Here is an 18,979-nt window from a genome sequence, read left to right as displayed (position 1 = left end):
AGATAATGCTAAGTGAAGTTAGCCAATCCCCAAAAAATAAATGCCAAATGTTTTCTCTGATATAAGGAGGCTGACTCATAGTGGGGTAGGGAGGGGGAACATGGGAGGAATAGATGAATTCTAGATAGGGCAGAGGGGTGGGAAGGACAGGAAGTGGGCAGGGGATTAGCAAGGATGGTGGAATGTAATAGACATCAATATACAAAGTACATGTATGAGACTTGAGTTGGTGTGAACATACTTTATATACAAAAAGAAGTATGAAAATTGTTCTATATGTGTAATAAGAATTGTGATGCATTCTGCTGTCATGTATTTAAAAAATAAAACCAATAAAAAAGAATACAAACAACAATAAATGTTAGTGAGGATGTGGGGGAAAAGGCACATTCATACATTTCTGGTAAGATTGCAAATTGGTGCCGCCAATCTGGAAAGCTGAATGGAGATTCTTTGGAATCTTGGAATGGAACCACCATTTGACCCAGCTATCCTACTCCTTAGTCTATACCCAAAGGACTTAAAAATGGCATACTACAGGGACACAGCCACATCAGTGTTTATAGCAGCAGAATTCACAATAGCTAAACTGTGGAACCAACCTAGATGCCCTTCAATAGATAAATGGATAAAGAAACTGTGATATATATATATATATATATATATATATATATATATATATATATATATATATATATATATATAATTCAGCATTAAAAGAATAAAATTATGGCATTTGCATGTAAATGAATGGAGTTGGAGAATGTCATGCTAAGTGAAGTAAGCCAATCCCAAAAAATCAAAAGCCAAATGTTTTATCTGATAAGTGGATGCTGATCCATAATGGGGGGGGGGTGACCATAAGATGAGTGGAGGAACTTTGGATGGAGCAAAGGGGAGGTGGGGAGGAGGCATGGGGGTAGGAAAGATGGTGGAATGAGACGGACATTATTACCCTAGGTACATGTATCATTGCACTAATGGTGTGACCCTACTTTGGGTGCAACCAGAGAAATCAAAAAGTTTGCTCCATTTGTGTACAATGAATTGAAGAGCATTCTGCTGTCATTTATAACTAATTAGGACAAATAAATTAAAACTTTTAAAAAAATTATCTGGAAAAATGAAGAAAGACTCTACCAGCACTAATTCCAATTTTGGTTAATATTGTTCTTTAACTTTAAAATTCCAAATAAAGTTTTTTGAATTTTCTGATTAAAAAAAATAAAAAAGATAGCCATTCATCATCCATCCATTTCTCCAACCTCCTCTGCTCCAGAAGTGTGAGCAGAATGCTACCTTTGCAGGGCTGCAGACAGCTTCATGGTTTAGAAGATAGTTGATTTCATCTTAAACAACAGAAATGTGAACCTTCTGTCCCTTGTTCCTAAAACCCAGATTTTAAGGACCTTAAGGCAGGTCCAAGGTACATCAATAAGCTTTAAAAAAAAAAAAAAAGAAAAAGAAAAACAACTTTCCTTTTCCGTCCCATTTTCAATATAGTCTTCGGATACTAGTATGCTTTTAAGGTGAATCAGCAGGAGTGAGGTTCTTAAAAACATTCTCCAACTGTGAGGTCTCTTAAGAGCTCCAAGAGCAGAATTAGAAAGGCCTCGGCTCCCCTAAGTTAATGCCACTGTTCATGCCGGTCTCCACTGGTCTACAGGCTCCTTCCAGCAAATTCTCTGGGCCTATCATACTTCTGTCACTACTGGCTTTATCTCAGAACCTTTTTTTTTTTTTTTGACTTAGCTCAGAGTTGCTATGGACACTGTCAATCTGTTCTCATCCCCAAGAAAAACAAGAAGCCAGGACTTTCAGCTCTTTACCAGCTCCAAGCAAATAACCACCTTGCATTCAAGAGGGAGAAAATGCTTTGATGCCAGAGTGGGTGCTCATGTATCAAAGTACAGTTGAATGCATCTCATTACATGGGAGATGCTTACCTCAGCTGCCATTGGCTTGTTGATGCTGTTCACAAATTTATTCACATGTTCAAAGTGTTTTGTCATCTCTGTTGCCAAAACCATGTCAATAATAGCCTGGCGAAGCGTTCGATAATGGTTCCTAAAATAACCAGAAGACAAAGGGCCTTGTTCACATCATATCCCAAATTAGAACTGTTCTGTTGCCGTTTCACCATGCTTCCCACAACCTGGGAGAAAGCTGGGCCAGAGTTAAATGAGTGCAGATCACAGAAAAGTTTACCTGCTTGTCCTTTCAACAAGCCAGGATTGTAGACACTATTCCATTGTCCCCAGTGACCACTAACCCGTCCTCATATGAATGATGAGTATTAAAAGAAAAGAAAGTAACTGTTTTATGGTGGACACTTATTTTACAAGGTAAGTCCCTTCTCCCTTTCCTTGAGACCACCAGAGCCAGGGAGGTGGAAGGAAGTGACAGGCTGGGACTGTCACTTCCTGATAAGCTGTCCCTCTACATTCTGTGCAGACAAGACTCCTATTCAGAGAACTCTCATGACTTCTTCTGATGATGGAATTGAAAGAGATTTTCTTGTAAATAAGCAATTCTCTAACTTCTAGTCATAATGGATAGAACATCAAACCCAAATTACTGTTCAATTCCTATCGTTTTTTTTTTTTTTGTTGTTGTTGTTGTTGTTGTTTTTTAACTTTAAGAGCCAGAATGGAGGCGCTGACTAAAATTAGCTATTAGAAAAAAAATTCTTTCTTGCTGGGAGAGGTGGCACACGGCTGTAATCTCAGCAGCTCAAGAGGCTGAGGCAAGAGGATCAAGAGTTCAAAGCCAGCCTCAGCAAAAGTGAGGCAATAAGCAACTCAGTGAGACCCTGTTTAAATAAAAGATAAGATAGGGATGGGGATGCGGCTCAGTGGTCGAGTGTCCCTGAGTTCAATCTGCAGTACCCTGCCTCCCCCACAAAAGGAAAAAATTCTTTCTGCAAAAGTTTACAAACAAATCCTTGATACTTGAAACTAATTTCCCTAGATTTCTGGAGACTAGTGATAAGCTCAGGGAGACAAGAAGTCTTGAGACCCAAGCGAGCTCTGTGTCCTCTCCCAGGAGGTTTGCCCAACCACTGCACAGGAAATACCCAAAGCCTAACCTCGGGGCTACTCAGAGGTCACATCTGGCCAGCTATCAGCAGAAGAGAACTCACAGTGAGGAAACCCTTCCTTCCCAACCCTTTGGGCTCCAGCGCTCCTGCTGAAACCTCATGAGGTAGAATTTTAAGTGGCCAAAAACAGCCGTGAAAAGACAGGAGAGGACACATTTCTTTGAGTTACACAAAAGACAAGATGTCCTCCTGAGAGGGTAAAAATATCTGCTAGTCTTATTAGTAACACAGTCAATATTTATGCAGTGCTTTGTAGTGTATAAAACATTTTCATGAACTGACTGAACACCAAATAATATTTAAAAACAAGAAGGCAGTCTGAAAGGTAAAATTAAGTTTACAAGGCTCAGGTTATTATTGTGTTATCAGATACCATGCTACAACTATTCTTATTTCCAGAGTATTCAGAGAAGCCAGGGAAAGCCGAATTTCCCACTTTAGCTTTGCAAACCTGAGCACAGAAGCCCAAGCACAACAAACCTGTCAATGTTCTTGAAAATGTTGCACTTGGTGTCCTTGACTGTGAGCTGGAAGGCCAGGGCTGTGTGGTGACTCTCCAAGACTGCAGTGTCATTGTAGAGCACAGCGAGCTCACTGCCCGCGTTGCACAGGAAAGAGTTGGTCCTTCCCGGGTGATCCACGTCATGAACTGTGGCGGCAATCAGGGCTGCCACCTCATCCAGCTGGTCCAGGCTTCCCTGGGATAAGGGGAAAATGATGTTGAGCATTACTCATTGGGTTCTGGAGACCTGTGTCCATTCCCGTCTTGGGAGGGAAAGAGCCAGGGGGGTTTTAGAATGTTCTTTTAGCCTTCTGCTAGCCTTAGCTTAGAGGCGGCCTTGGACACATCATGTCACCTTGTGATGCTGTGTTATCTGGAGGGAAATGGAACCCCAAGCTGCAGTTGTAGTCCATACCTAAACCCTTTCCCAGAGTCCATGAACTCCAGTTTTGCAGGAAAAAGCCAAAGGCCTCCTGAATTGCATGCTGTGTAGTATCACTGTGACTATCTTCTGTGACAGATACAGTAGAGTGGCCTAGCATGACAAATATTACTTATTCTGTTGCCCACTTCTGAAAACATCTTGAGAGTGCTGGTGGTAAAGAGCACAGGTGGGACAGCACTAGTCACACAACGGTAGAGTGACTGGAGCCCAGCAGTAGAGGATCTTGGGCGAGTATAATTTTACCTGGACCCCAAAGCTAAGGGGGCACTTGCAGCTAAGAATGAAATTCAGTTCTGGAACAGCAGGTAGCAAAGGCAAGAAGAGAAACTCTAAAGCTTTCATTATGCAAATTAAGAACACAAACCAGTGCACCTGGGGATACAAATGTGTTCTTAGCTTGAAGCTTTAGGAGGAAGTTATCAAACAGGTTCCTGTTATAAAAGAGATGCCATTCTAGGAGATAATTCATTCAGTAATTATTTATTAGATGCCTACTGGGTGCCAGTTATCAGGCATAGTGTCATAGTTACAGCAATGATTTGTACCGACACAGTCTCTGCACTAATGGAGCTTATCATCTAGAGGGAGAAATAGAAATAAATTTTAAAAACACACCAATAGAAGTAACTATGTGGTTGTACTAAGAAGGAATGTACAAATGCTTTGCGACTATCACCATGGGACCTGGTCTAATTTAGGGCAGTACTGTCCAACAAGCATTCTGTGACAATGAAAAGGTTTTCTGTCTGTTCTACTCAATGCCCTGGTCCTGTGTAGCTACTGGAAATTGGCAATGTAGCCAGTGCAACGGAGAAACTAAACTTTTTAACTTTATTTCATTTTAATAGCCATGTGTAGCTAATGGCTACCAAATTGGATGGCACAGACCCAGAGGGTGGCCAGGGATGGCTTTTCTAAGGAAGTGATTTGTTCTTATGCTGAGACTTGAAGAAAAAGCAGGAATTAACCAGACACAAGTGACAAGAATGGCCTACATGAAGCTCCTGAGAGCAAACAAGCAAAAGGGCTTATTCAGGAAAACTAGAGAGCATCAGCATGGCTAAAGGACAGGGAGAAAGGGGAAAAGTGCTCCCCTGAGTGAAGCTGGAGGTGTGGCCATAATTTTTGGTGTGCCCAACCTGCTGCTCAGGTGAGGAGGGCTGAATATGAGGCACAGCGTTGTCCTGCACAGACACCTGTCATGCTTATGTTGGATTGAGGGCTGTGGTGTTCTTTGCTGAAAGCTGTTCCCCTCAAAAGGAGCCATTTCCATTTTGAATCCTAATCTTATGGAGCTGGTAAGCAACAACCTGGATTGGTCCTGGGCAACATGACCAGATTTCCCAAGCAGCAGTAGATGTTATTCATCTTTTCAACTCTTTTCAGGGTAGAGTCTGTAGTAACCAGGCCAAGCAAGCATGACTGACTCTGTTTCACTTCTTTCAAGAGAGACACTGTAACCTACAGGTGCAGTCAGTTATCTCCAAGCTCAGGACTCAGAACTGCCTCAACTTGGGCTCCATTTCCAGTGATTCTATCTATACAGTGAGGACCCAGGGGGCCAAGCTCTGGGCCCCAGCTAGGGCTCCTGTAATGTGTCCAATCCTGCTTGGAGTCTCTGCCCAATTTATTTGTTTATTATTTTTTAAAAAATTTTAGTTGTAGATGGACACAATACCTTTATTTTATCTATTTGTTTTTTATGTGGTGCTGAGAATCAAACCCAGTGCCTCACATGTGCTAGGCAAGTGCTCCACCACTGAGCTACAATCCCAGGCCCCCTCTCCTCAATTTATTTTTAAACTATTCAACGATATAGAGTCAAGTAACTGGAATAGAAAACACAGGTGGCACCAGAGGAGACCTACCTTCCTATCTAGCCTACACTGATTTAAACCAAAAACACAATGACAACGACACTTCTACAAAGATACCAATAATGAGCTGTGTCCTGCCGTTTGGTGAGGACTAATAATGCACTGTCTTGTAAGAAATGGCTGAGAGATGGCAACAGAAGACCAGGCTAGATCATCATCAAGGATAGAGGAGAAGGAAGGGCCTGCCTAGATGGGGGTGGTGAGGGGCTGTTTGTGGAAGAAGCTCCCAAACCTGCAGCTGTGAGATTCCAAATCTCTGGACACACAGATCACTCTGGATGTGTTTTACTTCTTTAACCAGAAGTAGATTTGAATTTGGATCCCATGAGAAAGACTGGCCACAGTCTTTCAAATAGTTCCTTATTCACGATAGCCATTTAGGCCCAGAGAATAAGAAAGGAATGTGGCTGTCCTGGCCTCTACTTGCAGTAGCTCCTACGAATCAGTTAAGAGGGGAAGATGGGGAGGCGTCCATAACAAACTGAAGGAACCTGTCAGCTCTGGGATCATTGTCTCTATGGCTAGATAGAGGATACTTTATAATAGTGACATTAATTATCTGACCTTAGGGACTGGGGGTGAGCTCCGTGGTGGTCCATGTGCTTATAGCATGCACAAGGCCCTCAGTTCAATCCTCAGCACACACAAAAAGAAGATTGTAGATTTACTGTCCCTAGGAAATTAGAGGGACAAATGAGTCAAGGAAGTAATACATTTTCCTGACCTCTTCTTCAGTGGCAACAGGTCTGATGGAAGAGGCCTTAGGCATAAATCCCACTGCAAGTGCCTCGTGGTGGACTGTCTGGTGATCTTAAGCTGGGAACTAAACCTCTGAGCTCAGGAGAATTTAATACCCCAAGTCTCCAAGGTTCTTTGCAGCTCTATGTTTTCTGAATCTCTGGCAGGGTCTGCCTGAGTTAGGAAATGTCTTGAATTGTAAGCCTTGTTTCTATGAGTGTAGTTTGAGAAACCCAATCAGACTTTGAATGCACTAGCAGAACCTACAAGCTGAAGGAGAATACCTATTTTGAAGGTGGGGTGGGCAGGAAGATGATGAAGTGACTAAGTGTCTCCTAACTGGTCAGATGCTTCACCTGTTTTCCTAGAAGAGCTCTGCTTAGGTGAGGTTCACTTCTCACTCAAGACTGCAGCTGCTGGGGATCACAGCATTCATGACCTGGGGGCCGTTCTGAGTGGGTGGTGAGACCTCAGCTGTGCACCATCACATGGTGAGCCGTTTCACAGCAGAATCCCCAGTGGGGATGCAGAGGTGCTGTGGCTCCTCAGAGGGAGGTGTTACAAACATAGCCTGACTTCGCGATTTCTTTCTTTCTCTTTCTTTCTTTCTTTCTTTCTTTCTTTCTTTCTTTCTTTCTTTCTTTCTTTCTTTCTTTCTTTCTTTCTTTCAGTAGAAGACAAAATTCTTCAAAAGCATCATTCTTGGACTACATCCTTTGCTTTCTTACTTAGGAGGGTGAATAACAGTATAAGTCACTGACAAACTAATGACACTAGTTTGGATGCTGTTTCTGCTCCTTGTAATTGTCCCACTGTCTCTTCTTCAGCATCCAGGGTCTTGATCCCTCATCAACACTTGTTTTGAGAAAACAATCTAATGTCAAGCATTCACAGAGAATTTCAGCCTCTATATAGCATTTCTCCCAAAGGTAAACCAAATATTAAGCTTTAGTTCTAACTGTACCAAAGAGATCACAAGCTTCACTGTGCAAATCGATGGTAGTTAAGAAAGAGGGGCAATGGGGATCTCATGCCAGCTTTCCATGGGGAGGACACAAGGCCACCCTACAAATCAGCACTCATGCACGGACAGCATTGAACTCTTAAGTAAGAGCGAGGGATGTGGAACTCTGTCCCAATTAGGCACAAGTCATTGATATACAGATTCACAAACTTATACCTACAACCTACAGAAAACATACACACACACATGTTAAGTGAGTAGCTCAATATTATCTGGATTGTAACATTACCAATGGCCCCGACACTATAACTTTACCTCAAGACCTAGCAACCATTCGCTATGATAATGAAGTTCTGTCCTGCAACTCAATTTCACAATGCTGCTGGTGAACATTTAGAGCACAGGCTTATGGATCAGCCACACATGTAAAGGAGTCTCTATCGTGGCATAAATTAACATTTTAAGCATTTGGGGGGAGGACAGGGCTAGGCAAAAAGTACATGTCTTTGTAACACCGAAATGAGCAATTTGGTAGGGGGCCCCCAAAAAAAATCCTCTGTCAAATTGGCTGCAAAGTAGCTCTTTGCCTGATGTATTTAACTAAACCTGAGTTCCTGAACCTCTGATCCAGAGCAAGCAGTGAGAAGGTGATATCAAAATCCTACCTTCACTCTTTCCTTTCCAAGGAAGAAAGCGGTGGCATGCAGGACGTCCGCGGCATGGGTGGAGTTGTGGTAGGCATTGGAGGAGTGGTAGTTGGCTTCAATCACTTGGAGCCAGGCCCGAAGAGTGGTTTCAGAACAGTTTAAAAATTCACATACTCCAAACCGAGAGAAGACCTTTAAGCCCAGGTAAACCAATGGCCTGCAAAATAGGAAAAGAAAAAGCAACCCAGTTTCATTGAATTCACTGGTCCGGAAATTGCATTCTTTGATGATATGGGAATGGAGGCATTTTTCTTTTTCTTCTTATTCTACATTAACAGGGGCATAAAAATATCTCCCCAAATGAGTAGGAGATGCATCTTCTCACCAGTCACTTGTTCAATAGGTGCCTCTTGAGTATTAATCCAAACTACTTCTAGATTATCTGTAAGTCACAGGCCCTTTGGTGGCTCTGACAACCAAGACAAATCCCTGGCCGTGCCTTCTTCCCTCCACATAAACCCTGCACCTGCTTTATGCTCCCTGAGGACAAAAGGAATGGCAAAGCCACCTCATTTAGAGTCATGCTACTTTTAGAGACTCATTCATATCCCACAGACCACGACCTCTGGGAAGAAATAGCCTTCTCTGAGTATAAATGAGATTCTTTTAGTTCTCTAGTCTTCTCCCTGCCAACAGGATGGATCAAAGAAAGAGCTATAGAGCTTTTGAATGCACTTTTTGGAGGCAGGGAGGGGACAGGGTCTCACTATGTTGCCCAGGCTGGCCACAAATTTCTGGGCTCAAGCAATCCTACAGTGTCAGCCTCCCAATTATCAGGGACTACAAGTGTGTGCCACTGAGCCCTGTCTCATATTCATTTTATAGGGTGGAGCTTCAATAAGTTTGGGAAAGAGAAAACTTAAAACTCTTGGCTCACTAGCACAAAGGAGTGATCTGAGATCAAAGGACACTTGGGCTCTTCCCAGATCTTCCCCACTCTATAAAGGAGCTTTTTTTGTGTGTGTCCCTCAAAATTTCCAGATGGGAAGACCTTGGACATGGCCATCAATCCCCACTAGCCTTAGCGAGAGATGTCACATACCTTTTGTGTGTAACCGCTTCCAATTCAAAGATGTTGAAGTCCCAACTTTCCTCATTATCAAGTAATTGGGCAATAGAAGGGGGAACGTCATTGATGGTTATTGGCATTGTGAGGTGACTGTGACTCTGGTGCACATCTGAGCAAACAGATGGAGTGAGAAAGCTGGTTAATTGTGAATTAATTTTTTTTTTTTTTGGTACTGGGGACTGAACCTAGGGGCATGTGAGCACTGAGCCACATCCTCAGCCCTTAACTGTGGAATCTTGAGTGCCCCTGAGCATCTGTCATCATCTTCATGGTTGCCACTAGAAAGAAAGTCTTGAACTTCCAGAGGTAGAAAGATTTTTCACATCAAAATTTTTCTCTAATATTATGAAACCTTGAGACCCCCAAACAGAAAATAATTCAGTATAACTGTCTGTTTAAATGTATAGAGATCTACAATTCTTATTCTAAAAGTGCTGAATAATCAGGAGACCTCTTAATTAGGAGACCTAATTCAAACATGGGCCATAAAGATGCACAACCTCAAGTGAGATCAACTAGAAGAACAACAAGCCCCCTCCCCAATTGAAACAATAATTTCAACACTGGGGATGGCACAGGCTAAAGATGGGTTATTTGTAACAGGTAAACGGATGAGAACTTACTCTTGGTAAACACGTACTCATTTCCTGACAACCTTCTCAAGCCATCCTGGAATAAAAAGAGATGCTGTTAGAAGCAGGCATCACATCCCATCATTGCTCTCTCATTTCCTTCATTAGCCAGAGCTCTGAACCCTCAATAACCGCTCAATCTGCAGCCCCAAGTAGAGGCAGAGCTCAAAATTAAATCAGAACAACAGCTATAAGACAGATGATACTCTCTCTTCCGTGGCCATTGTCCCAAGAGGTGAACTGTGACTACCGTGGGCATGACTGTGTGCGGGCCTCATACCCAAGCTGCAAGTTGGCTTGGTTATCATGGCATCTTCTGGCATTATGAAGCCACAGAACTGAAATTGTAAAAGAGATCTCGCTTTGGATACACATTTTTTTCTTTTTTGATGTGTTCAAAGTCCCTCATAAGAATTGTGTTATGCTGATGTTCTTAGATTTGTATTTTGAAGAGCCAGAACCATGGGCCCCATTTGGGGGTAACCTTCTAATATAAAGTCTCAAAGAAGGTGGGCCAATGTTTTATTAATAACTAACATACTTTTTTCTAGCTAGTTTTTTATGTCAGCATGGCTGTTAACCTTTAAAAAACAAAAAAGATTTCTGAGTTTGAGATCTTTGGAGTGGCAGAATAAGAGTGCACAGAATTTCAGTATTCTGGCATTTATTGGCTCTTGAACTTGAACCAGTCCCCGCAAAGGTTCTTGGATCTGAAATTCTTGCCTCCACCTTCCTTTCCTAAGTACCTCATTATTTAGATCTTTGCTTAAGGGTCACTTTAAATTGCTTGTTACCTGGGGAAAGTGTGTAGTAAGTTTTAAAGTAGTATTGGCTATGAACAACTCCCCTGAAGTCACATCTTGAATCTTTAGGTCAATAGCTTAATCTTAAAATATAGATAAGTAGATAAGCAACCACAGCCACGCCTGTCCTTCCTCTAAGTCAGGGATGGTAATTCCCCTGCCTTTTCCTTGCCTTTCTTTCTCTAATTCTAAAAGCCACACAAAAATGAGACCGACATCCATATGGGTCTTCACAGCCTTATCTGGGCAGGAAGTCCAAGAAGATATAGCAATGGAGGAGGGACACAAGAAGCTTATTCCTGGAACCAGCAACCTCCAGATGTAGCTCTGCAGTGGCTGCCCTGGTGCCAGTCTCTTGACAGTGTTCTCTAGAAGTTAAGTCCACACTGCATTGGAATGGGGCAGCCAAGGCCAGCCCAGGACCAAGGTAAAAACAAGAGGTCACTCAAAATATAGCTAAGCAACACTCAGTATTTGGAGGTAGGTCTAGATAGAAACCTTCAAAATTAAACTCCTACATGACTCTTAGGCTAGTTTTAGCATCTGATGAGGAGCCCAAATGAATAATTTTAATTTTTTTTTCTTTTTCTTCATTTGCTAATAGATGATGATTAAAGCCAAATAAATCACAGCAAAACACCAGAGCAGGGTGAGTCCTTAAACACCAGCTGCTCTTGGTGGTCACACACCAGTGCTGTCTCTTGGTGTGTCAATGGAGGGTGGTTCCTTCTTCTCTTCTCCGCACTGCCTTTATCTAATTATAAATGGAACTTTATATAAACTAAAGGAAAGGATTCTAGATTTTAGAGGGAATGCTTTCAATTTTTCTCCATTTGGAATGATGTTGGCCTGGGGCTTAGCATAGATAGCCTTTACAATGTTGAGGTATGTTCCTGATATCCCTAGTTTTTCTAGCGTTTTGAACATAAAAGGGTGCTGTATTTTGTCAAATGATTTTTCTGCATCTATTGAGATGATCATATGATTCTTATCTTTAAGTCTATTGATGTGATGAATTACATTTGTTTATTTCTGTATGTTGAACCAACCTTGCATCCCTGGGATGAACCCTACTTGATAGGGTGCACTATCTTTTTGATATGTTTTTGTATTCTATTTTCCAGAATTTTATTGAGAATTTTTTGCATCTATATTCACTAGAGATATTGGTCTGAAGTTTTCTTTCTTTGATGTGTCTTTGTCTGGTTTTGAAATTGGCCTCACAGAATGTATTTGGAAGTGTTCCCTCTTTTTCTATTTCATGAAATAGTTTTGAGAAGTATTGGTGTTAGTTCTTCTTTAAAGGTCTTGTAGAACTCAGCTGTGTATCCATCCGGTCCTGGGCTTTTCTTGGTTGGTAGGCTTCTGATGATGTCCTCTATTTTCTTTCTTGAAATGGATCAGTTTAAATTTTTATTTAGTTTGGGCATATCATATGCCTCTAGAAATTTGTTGATGCCATCGATATTTTCTATTTCATTGACAATTTTTCCAAACAATTTCTAATTATCTTCTGTATTTCTGTAGTGCCTGTCATAATATTTCCTTTTTCATCATGGATGTTAGTAATTTGAGCTTTCTCTCTCCTTCTCTTCATTAGCATGGCCAATGATTTATCAATTTTATCAACTTTCTATTTCGTCAATTTTTCAATTGTTTCTTTTGTTTCAATTTCATTGATTTCAGCTACAAGTCAGGGATGCCCTCTTTTACCACTTCTATTTAACATAGTTCTTGAAACTTTAGCCAGAGCAATCAGGCAGTCAAAAGAAATTAAAGAACTCAAATTATCACTATTTTCAGATGATATGATTCTATACCTGGAAGACCCAAAACATTCCACCAGAAATCTTCTAGGACTAATAAATGAATTCAGCAAAGTAGCTGGATATAAAATCAAAACCCATAAATCAAAGGCATTTCTGTACATCAGTGACAAGTCCTCAGAAACAGAAACTAGGAAAACCATCCCATTTAAAATAGCCTCAAAAAATTAAATAAGTAAATAAAATACTTGGAGATCAACTTAACAAAAAAGATGAAAGACCCACAATGAAAACTACAGAACACTAAAGAAAGAAATTAAAGAAGACTTTAGAAGATGGAAAGATCTCCCTTGTTCTTGGATAGGCAGAACTAATATTGTCAAAATGACCATACTACCAAAAGTAGTATACACATTCAATGCAATCCCAATCAAAATCCCAATGACATTTCTCATAGAAATAGAAAAAGCAATCATGAAATTCATCTGGAAAAGTAAGAGACCCAGAATAGCCAAAGCAATCCTTAGCAAGAAGAGTAAATCTGGTAGCATTACTATTCCAAACCTTAAACTATACTATAAGCAACAGTAACAAAAACAGCATGGTATTGGCACCAAAATAGATCTGTAGACCAATGGTACAGAACAGAGGACACAGAGATTAACCCACATAACTATAGTTATCTTATATTAGACAAAGCCGCCAAAAACATACATTGGAGAAAAAATAGCCTCTTCAACAAATGGTGCTGGGAAAACTGGAAGTCCTCGTATAACAAAATAAAATTAAACCTCTATCTCTTACCATGCACAAAACTCAACTCAAAGTGAATCAAGGGGCTAGGAATTAAACCAGAGACCTTGTGCCTAATTGAAGAAAAAGTAGGCCCAAACCTTCATCATGTCAAATTAGGACCCAATTTCCTTAATAAGACACCTATAGTGCAAGAATTAAAACCAAGAATCAATAAATGGAATGGATTTAAACTAAAAAGCTTCTTCTCAGCAAAAGAATCAGTGAGATGAATAGAGAACCTACAGCTTGAGAGCAAATTTTTACCACCTGCCCATCAAGAGATTAGAGCACAAATCTCTAGGGTATATAAAGAACACAAAAAGCTAAACACCAATAAAACAAATAACCCAATCAATCAATGGGCCAAGGAACTGAGCAGACACTTCTCAGAAGAGGTATAATCAATCAACAAATATATGAAAAAAATGTTCATCATCTCTAGTAATTAGAGAAATGTAAATCAAAACTACTAATTTCACCTCACTCCAGTCAGAATGGCAGCTATTAAGAATACAAACAACAATAAGTGTTGGTGAGGATGTGGGGAAAAGGCACACTTGTACATTCCTGGTGGGACTGCAAATTGGTGCAGCCAATCTGGAAAGCAGTATGGAGATTCCTTGAAAAACTTGGAAGGAAACCAGTATTTGACCCAGCTATCCCACTCCTTGGTTTATACACACACACACACAAAAAAAAAAAAAAAAAAAAACCCAGCCTACTAGAGGGACACAGCCATGTCAATATTTATAGCAGTATAATTCACAATAGGTAAATAGTGGAACCAACCCAGATGCCCTTCAGTAGATGAATGGATAGGGAAAATTTGGTATATATACACAATGGAATATTACTCAGCATTAAAAGAGAATAAAATCATGGCATTTGCAGGTAAATGGATGGAGTTGGAGAATATAATGCTATGTGAAGTAAGCCAATCCCAAAAAACCAAAGGTCAAATGTTTTCTTTGATATGAGGATGGTACTCATAAAGGTGATGGGGGAGGGGAGCATGGGAAGAATGGAGGAACTTTAGATAGGGCAAAGGGGAGGGAGGGGAAGGGAGGGGGCAAGGGGATAGGAATGATGGTGGAATGAGTTAGACATCATTACCCTAAGTAAGTACACGTATGAAGACATGAATGGTGTGAAAATACGTTGTGTACAACCAGTGACTTGAAAAATTCTGCTCTATATGTGTAATATGAAATGAATTGCATTCTGCCATCATATATAACAAATTAGAATAAATAAGTAATTTAATAAAGAAAAAAGGGATTCTGTATTTTTAAAAAAAGATTCTATAGCTAAGATTTTAGAAACTGCTGTTGTCTAAATACAAATCTTTTCATTATACAACCATTCCTTGGTATCCTCAGGGGATTCGTTCCAGGACCACCCCTAGATACTAAAACCTGAGGATGCTAACATTCCTTATATAAAATGGCATACTATTTACACACAGTATATATATATATATATATATATATATATATATATATATATATATATATATATATCTCCTCCATATACTTTAAATCATCTCTGGATGACTGATAATACCTAACACAATGCACACAGTTATTACGCTGTTTAGGGAATAATGACCAAAAAAGTCTGTACATGTTCAGTACAGACACTATCTTGTGTGTGGAGCTTCTTTTCTTTTCTGGGTTGTCCTTCTGTGGTTGGCTGAACCTGTAGAGCAGAACCCATGGATACAGAGGTCCAACCGTGTAGGTAAATTCAGAGGTCCAAGAAATAGAGCTGTGACCCTCATCCAATACTATAATCTAGATCAAGGGGAAGAAGCAGCCCACGAGGGCCTCTATCACTCCCATCTTGTATATTTAGTCCTCAATCACTTGCCGATTCACTCCTCACTATAGCGGGAATTCAGATGGGCTGTCTCCCACTGCTATGGTCAATCAGCCTTATGAAAAAAAAATGAATGCAAGAATCATTTTAGCATCACCACACGTAATACATAAATTAATGCAGCTGCTTGTTGGTTACACTGATGTTAATCTATAAAACAGGTATTTCTGCAACTACAGTGACAGTGACATGTTACATGTACACTAGCAGGTACTTAATGCGGTCCCCCTGCATTTCTGGCTTTTGCTCATCACTCACCGTCATTAGGCCTCCAACAAGATCACTGGTATGAGGATCTTCATCTTTGGTACCCAGCTGAGGCGAATATAATTCTGTGGTCCGTAAAATTTCTAGAACTCTGTCCAAGGCTTCTGCTACTGTGACTGGACTGTTTTCTTGGGCTGCATTGATTATATTTATAACCTAAGGAAGAGAACAAGAATAAATAAGATAAATTAATAAATAAATTTGTGGACGTAAAGATGCTACTTCTCAAAAGTCATAAGTAGACCTGGAATCCAAAAGAATCTCAGTGGATGACATATCTTATTGTTCAAAAGTCACTTCCTCCCATTTACTGAAGTATGCTTTGTGTCCCATGCTTTCCTATGTCCTCCCACCTCTGAACCACATTTTTCCAGGCTCCTTTGTTGATTGTTCTCTAGCTTTCTTCTCCAGGCTAGAGATCCTCAGAGACTGGTCTGGTCCTCTCTCTCATTCTATGGACCTTCCATAAATGATATTTTGTTTCCATGTCCCTGGACACATATGGTCCATAGCCAAGAGCTCCCAAGTAGACCTCCCAGCCTCCAGACTTGTAGATCTGGCGGACTATCGGACATACCTAGTGGAATATCGTCCATGTCTGAAAGTAAACTCATGATCTTGTTTCCCTCCCCCCAGAGCAAGCAAATAAACATTTTTTAAAATATCAAAGATAAAAGCTGTGCTCCTTCTCTGTTTCCTAAAATGCAGTAGAGAGCACTTCTATCCAACTCATGCTCAACCAGAAACCTGGGAGACCCTGCTTAGCATGTTGCTTTCCCTCATTTCTCTCCCCACCCAGACCTCACCAAGTCCAGTTGATTCCGACCCTAAACATTTCTGATCTATTCATTTCTCTCTACCTCCACTGCTTGAATTCTATCCCAGCTACCTCATTTCTTGCCTGGAATTTGAGAAAGACCCTACATTGGCTTTTTGCCTTGTACACTTGCCATCTTGGATCCGTTGTCTGCATGGCAGCTCAGGGCTCTTTTTCAATAACACCCTGATTATGCCACCCCAACTCTAAACTCCTCGATGATTTCTGCTGCATATGAACTACCACAGCCTTCTTATGGCCCCAATTGACCAGAATGAGCTGAGCCCTGCGCAACCCACACCATTGTCTTCTCCCCTCTACTCGCCAAGCTCCTGCTTCCCTGACTTCCTTTCAGTCATCTGAAAAAATATCTTAGTGCTTTCTTCCTTGCCATTCCTGCTCCCTGCAGTCTTCTCTGGACCAACATGCTTCAAGTTTTGCATCAAACTTTTCACCCCGCCTACATTCAGACTCTACTCTCATTTTCTCTCAGAGAGTCCTGTGGTTTTCCTTCAAAGCATTTACTGTATTTTATAACTGTACATTTATTTATTATATGTTTGCTTGTTCAATATCTGTTTCTCCCACTAGACCATGAACTCCATATCATTTGTAGAATGCATCTCCAGAACAGAGCCCAGGGACAGGGGGCCCTGACTACAGAGAGAAGGCAGCACCTGCCACTCACCTTGGTGATGGGAGCCTCAATGGTCATGGAGTGGATCCTTGCCATGGATGGATAGCGACGATTCTGCAAGCTTGGTGCTGGCGAGAAGGAAAGTAAGTTGCAATCTGGTTCAGGCTCAGCATGGCCAAGTGTAGCTCAGAAATCCACGGGCGAGGAGCCAGACTCTGCTGGGACCACCCTCCCACCAAAGAAACAAGGAATTCACACTCATCTCTTTTTCCTAAAAGGCTGACAGCTCACCTTGACTAACTCATGCCAGGAAAGACAATCTGACCTGGGACTTTAGCAGCAGGAGGGCTTGACAAGTTCCTGTACCACAGAGAGAAGTTCAGAGAAGGCTGATGGGATCCTAAGGCCTGATTCCAACAGCCTAACGATCCCCCAGGACTTCCATTTCCACAAATCACTAAACCTCCTTCAATTCTGTCACTTTCAGTCCTGAGCTGCTGGCCACATGACTGGTTAACTGTGCATCCTGGAGGGAAGGTGTAGGTCACGGCAAGGTGTGGGGTTACCAGACCAAGTGCACTCACAGTGCCAGTTGGAGCTACTCAAACTTTCTTCCTGAGCCTTTAGGTTCAGAAAACCCAGAGCCCATGGTGGTTCTAGCTGTTATCTGTAGAAAACTTCATTTAAAAGTAACTTAATTTTTTTTGACTAGGTAATGCTTACATGTGGTTTAAAATTCAAGAGGTAGAACATCACTTTAAAGGTACTGGTTTCATCAGATTTTCTCACCTCCTCTTGTGAGGCAGGAGGAGGGGTTGGATCTCCATTTCCTAGATGGGGCAACTCAATCCAGCCCATATCAGCAGAGTTGCCCACTCCAGTACCCAGGTGGCAGCCACTGAGGGCCCCGCCTGTGCTCTTCCACCTCCATTTTACTCATGTTGGAGGCATGATGATACCCCCTCAAAATCTCCAAAAACTGAACTAACCCAGTTCAAATTAGCTCGTCCATGATCCTTTTCATCTATATGCTCTAATTATATCCTCAACCTACCTCAAAATAGTTCAATCTATATTCTCTATGGCACATACTTAGTCTCAATCATTTGCATTCCATGTCAGCTAATCCATCTTGTTCTGTGATCATCTCTAGACTCTGCATTTCTTGCTATTACAGTCACTTCCTTTGACCCTTCTATTTATTCCTTTAAATCACTCCCCTGCATCTTTCCTTTCTCTGACAGGTAATAGCTACCTCTTCCTCATGCCCTTAGACCCTGTCCTTCCAGTTGCCAAATAAAAACCAAATAAGGGCTAGGAATGTGGTCCAGTGGTACAGTACTTACTTAGCATATGCATGGACTTGGAAGCAATCCCCACTACCACAAAAAAAAAAAAAAAAAGAAAAGAAAAAGAAACCACCGCCACAACAAATGAATGAATGAAATCTATTCATCTGTCATTGGTTCTAGAGCTCTGATCACTAGCATTTAACACTGCTGGCCACCCTGTTTCTTGCCACGTTCATGTTCTTGACTGGTGACACTGTGCTCACATGGCTCACTCCCAGCATCCCAGCATCTCTGTTCTCTTCAATCCCCCTATTTCCTGTGCTTTGTCATCACTGAAGGTAGGCCTTCAGGCTTGGGCTTAGACCTTCTGTTCTTTTACCACACACACAGTCCTTAGAGAAGTTCTTCTGCGCATGGCTTCATCTGTACCTCTAGGATTCCCAAATCCACATCTCTAGCCCCAGCCCCAGCCCCAGTCCTGTATTTCAGATTCCTAGGCATCTCCACTGAAAAAGAAATCATCATCTTCTCTCAACCCCAACCTGGACACGTCTAGAGACTCTCCTATTTCTGTAAGTATTACTTATAATTTCCTAGGCACCTAGGAATGACATTTCAGAATCACCCTTCACATTTCCATCTCAAATCCAATTGGTTTGTTAGCCTGGTTCATTGAACTCAAAAAGTGTT

The 18,979-nt window shown here is 41.3% G+C and overlaps 1 protein-coding gene across 7 annotated transcripts in view; it reads right to left on the bottom strand.

The window, feature by feature from the left end:
- The window catches only part of Pde8b (phosphodiesterase 8B), a 236,991-nt gene that overhangs the window by 7,547 nt on the left and 210,465 nt on the right, over positions 1 to 18,979 (bottom strand). For all 7 annotated transcript variants that reach the window (XM_046427538.2, XM_046427545.2, XM_046427521.2 and 4 more), the window contains 7 exons: positions 17,049 to 17,125; positions 15,535 to 15,699; positions 10,026 to 10,071; positions 9,376 to 9,511; positions 8,292 to 8,490; positions 3,581 to 3,798; positions 1,947 to 2,067 (listed from right to left, as the gene is read on the bottom strand). In XM_046427538.2, coding sequence (XP_046283494.1) covers positions 1,947 to 2,067; positions 3,581 to 3,798; positions 8,292 to 8,490; positions 9,376 to 9,511; positions 10,026 to 10,071; positions 15,535 to 15,699; positions 17,049 to 17,125 — 962 coding nt within the window. The remainder of the gene's footprint in view (positions 1 to 1,946; positions 2,068 to 3,580; positions 3,799 to 8,291; positions 8,491 to 9,375; positions 9,512 to 10,025; positions 10,072 to 15,534; positions 15,700 to 17,048; positions 17,126 to 18,979) is intronic.

This window comes from Marmota monax, unplaced genomic scaffold (assembly GCF_021218885.2).
Source record: "Marmota monax isolate L192 unplaced genomic scaffold, Marmota_monax_Labrador192_F-V1.1 WCK01_AAM20220418_F8-fsc00018, whole genome shotgun sequence".
Classification (NCBI taxonomy): Eukaryota; Metazoa; Chordata; class Mammalia; order Rodentia; family Sciuridae; genus Marmota; species Marmota monax.
Note: the sequence above shows the minus strand (reverse complement) of the source record. Positions and strands in the feature narration are given on the sequence as shown.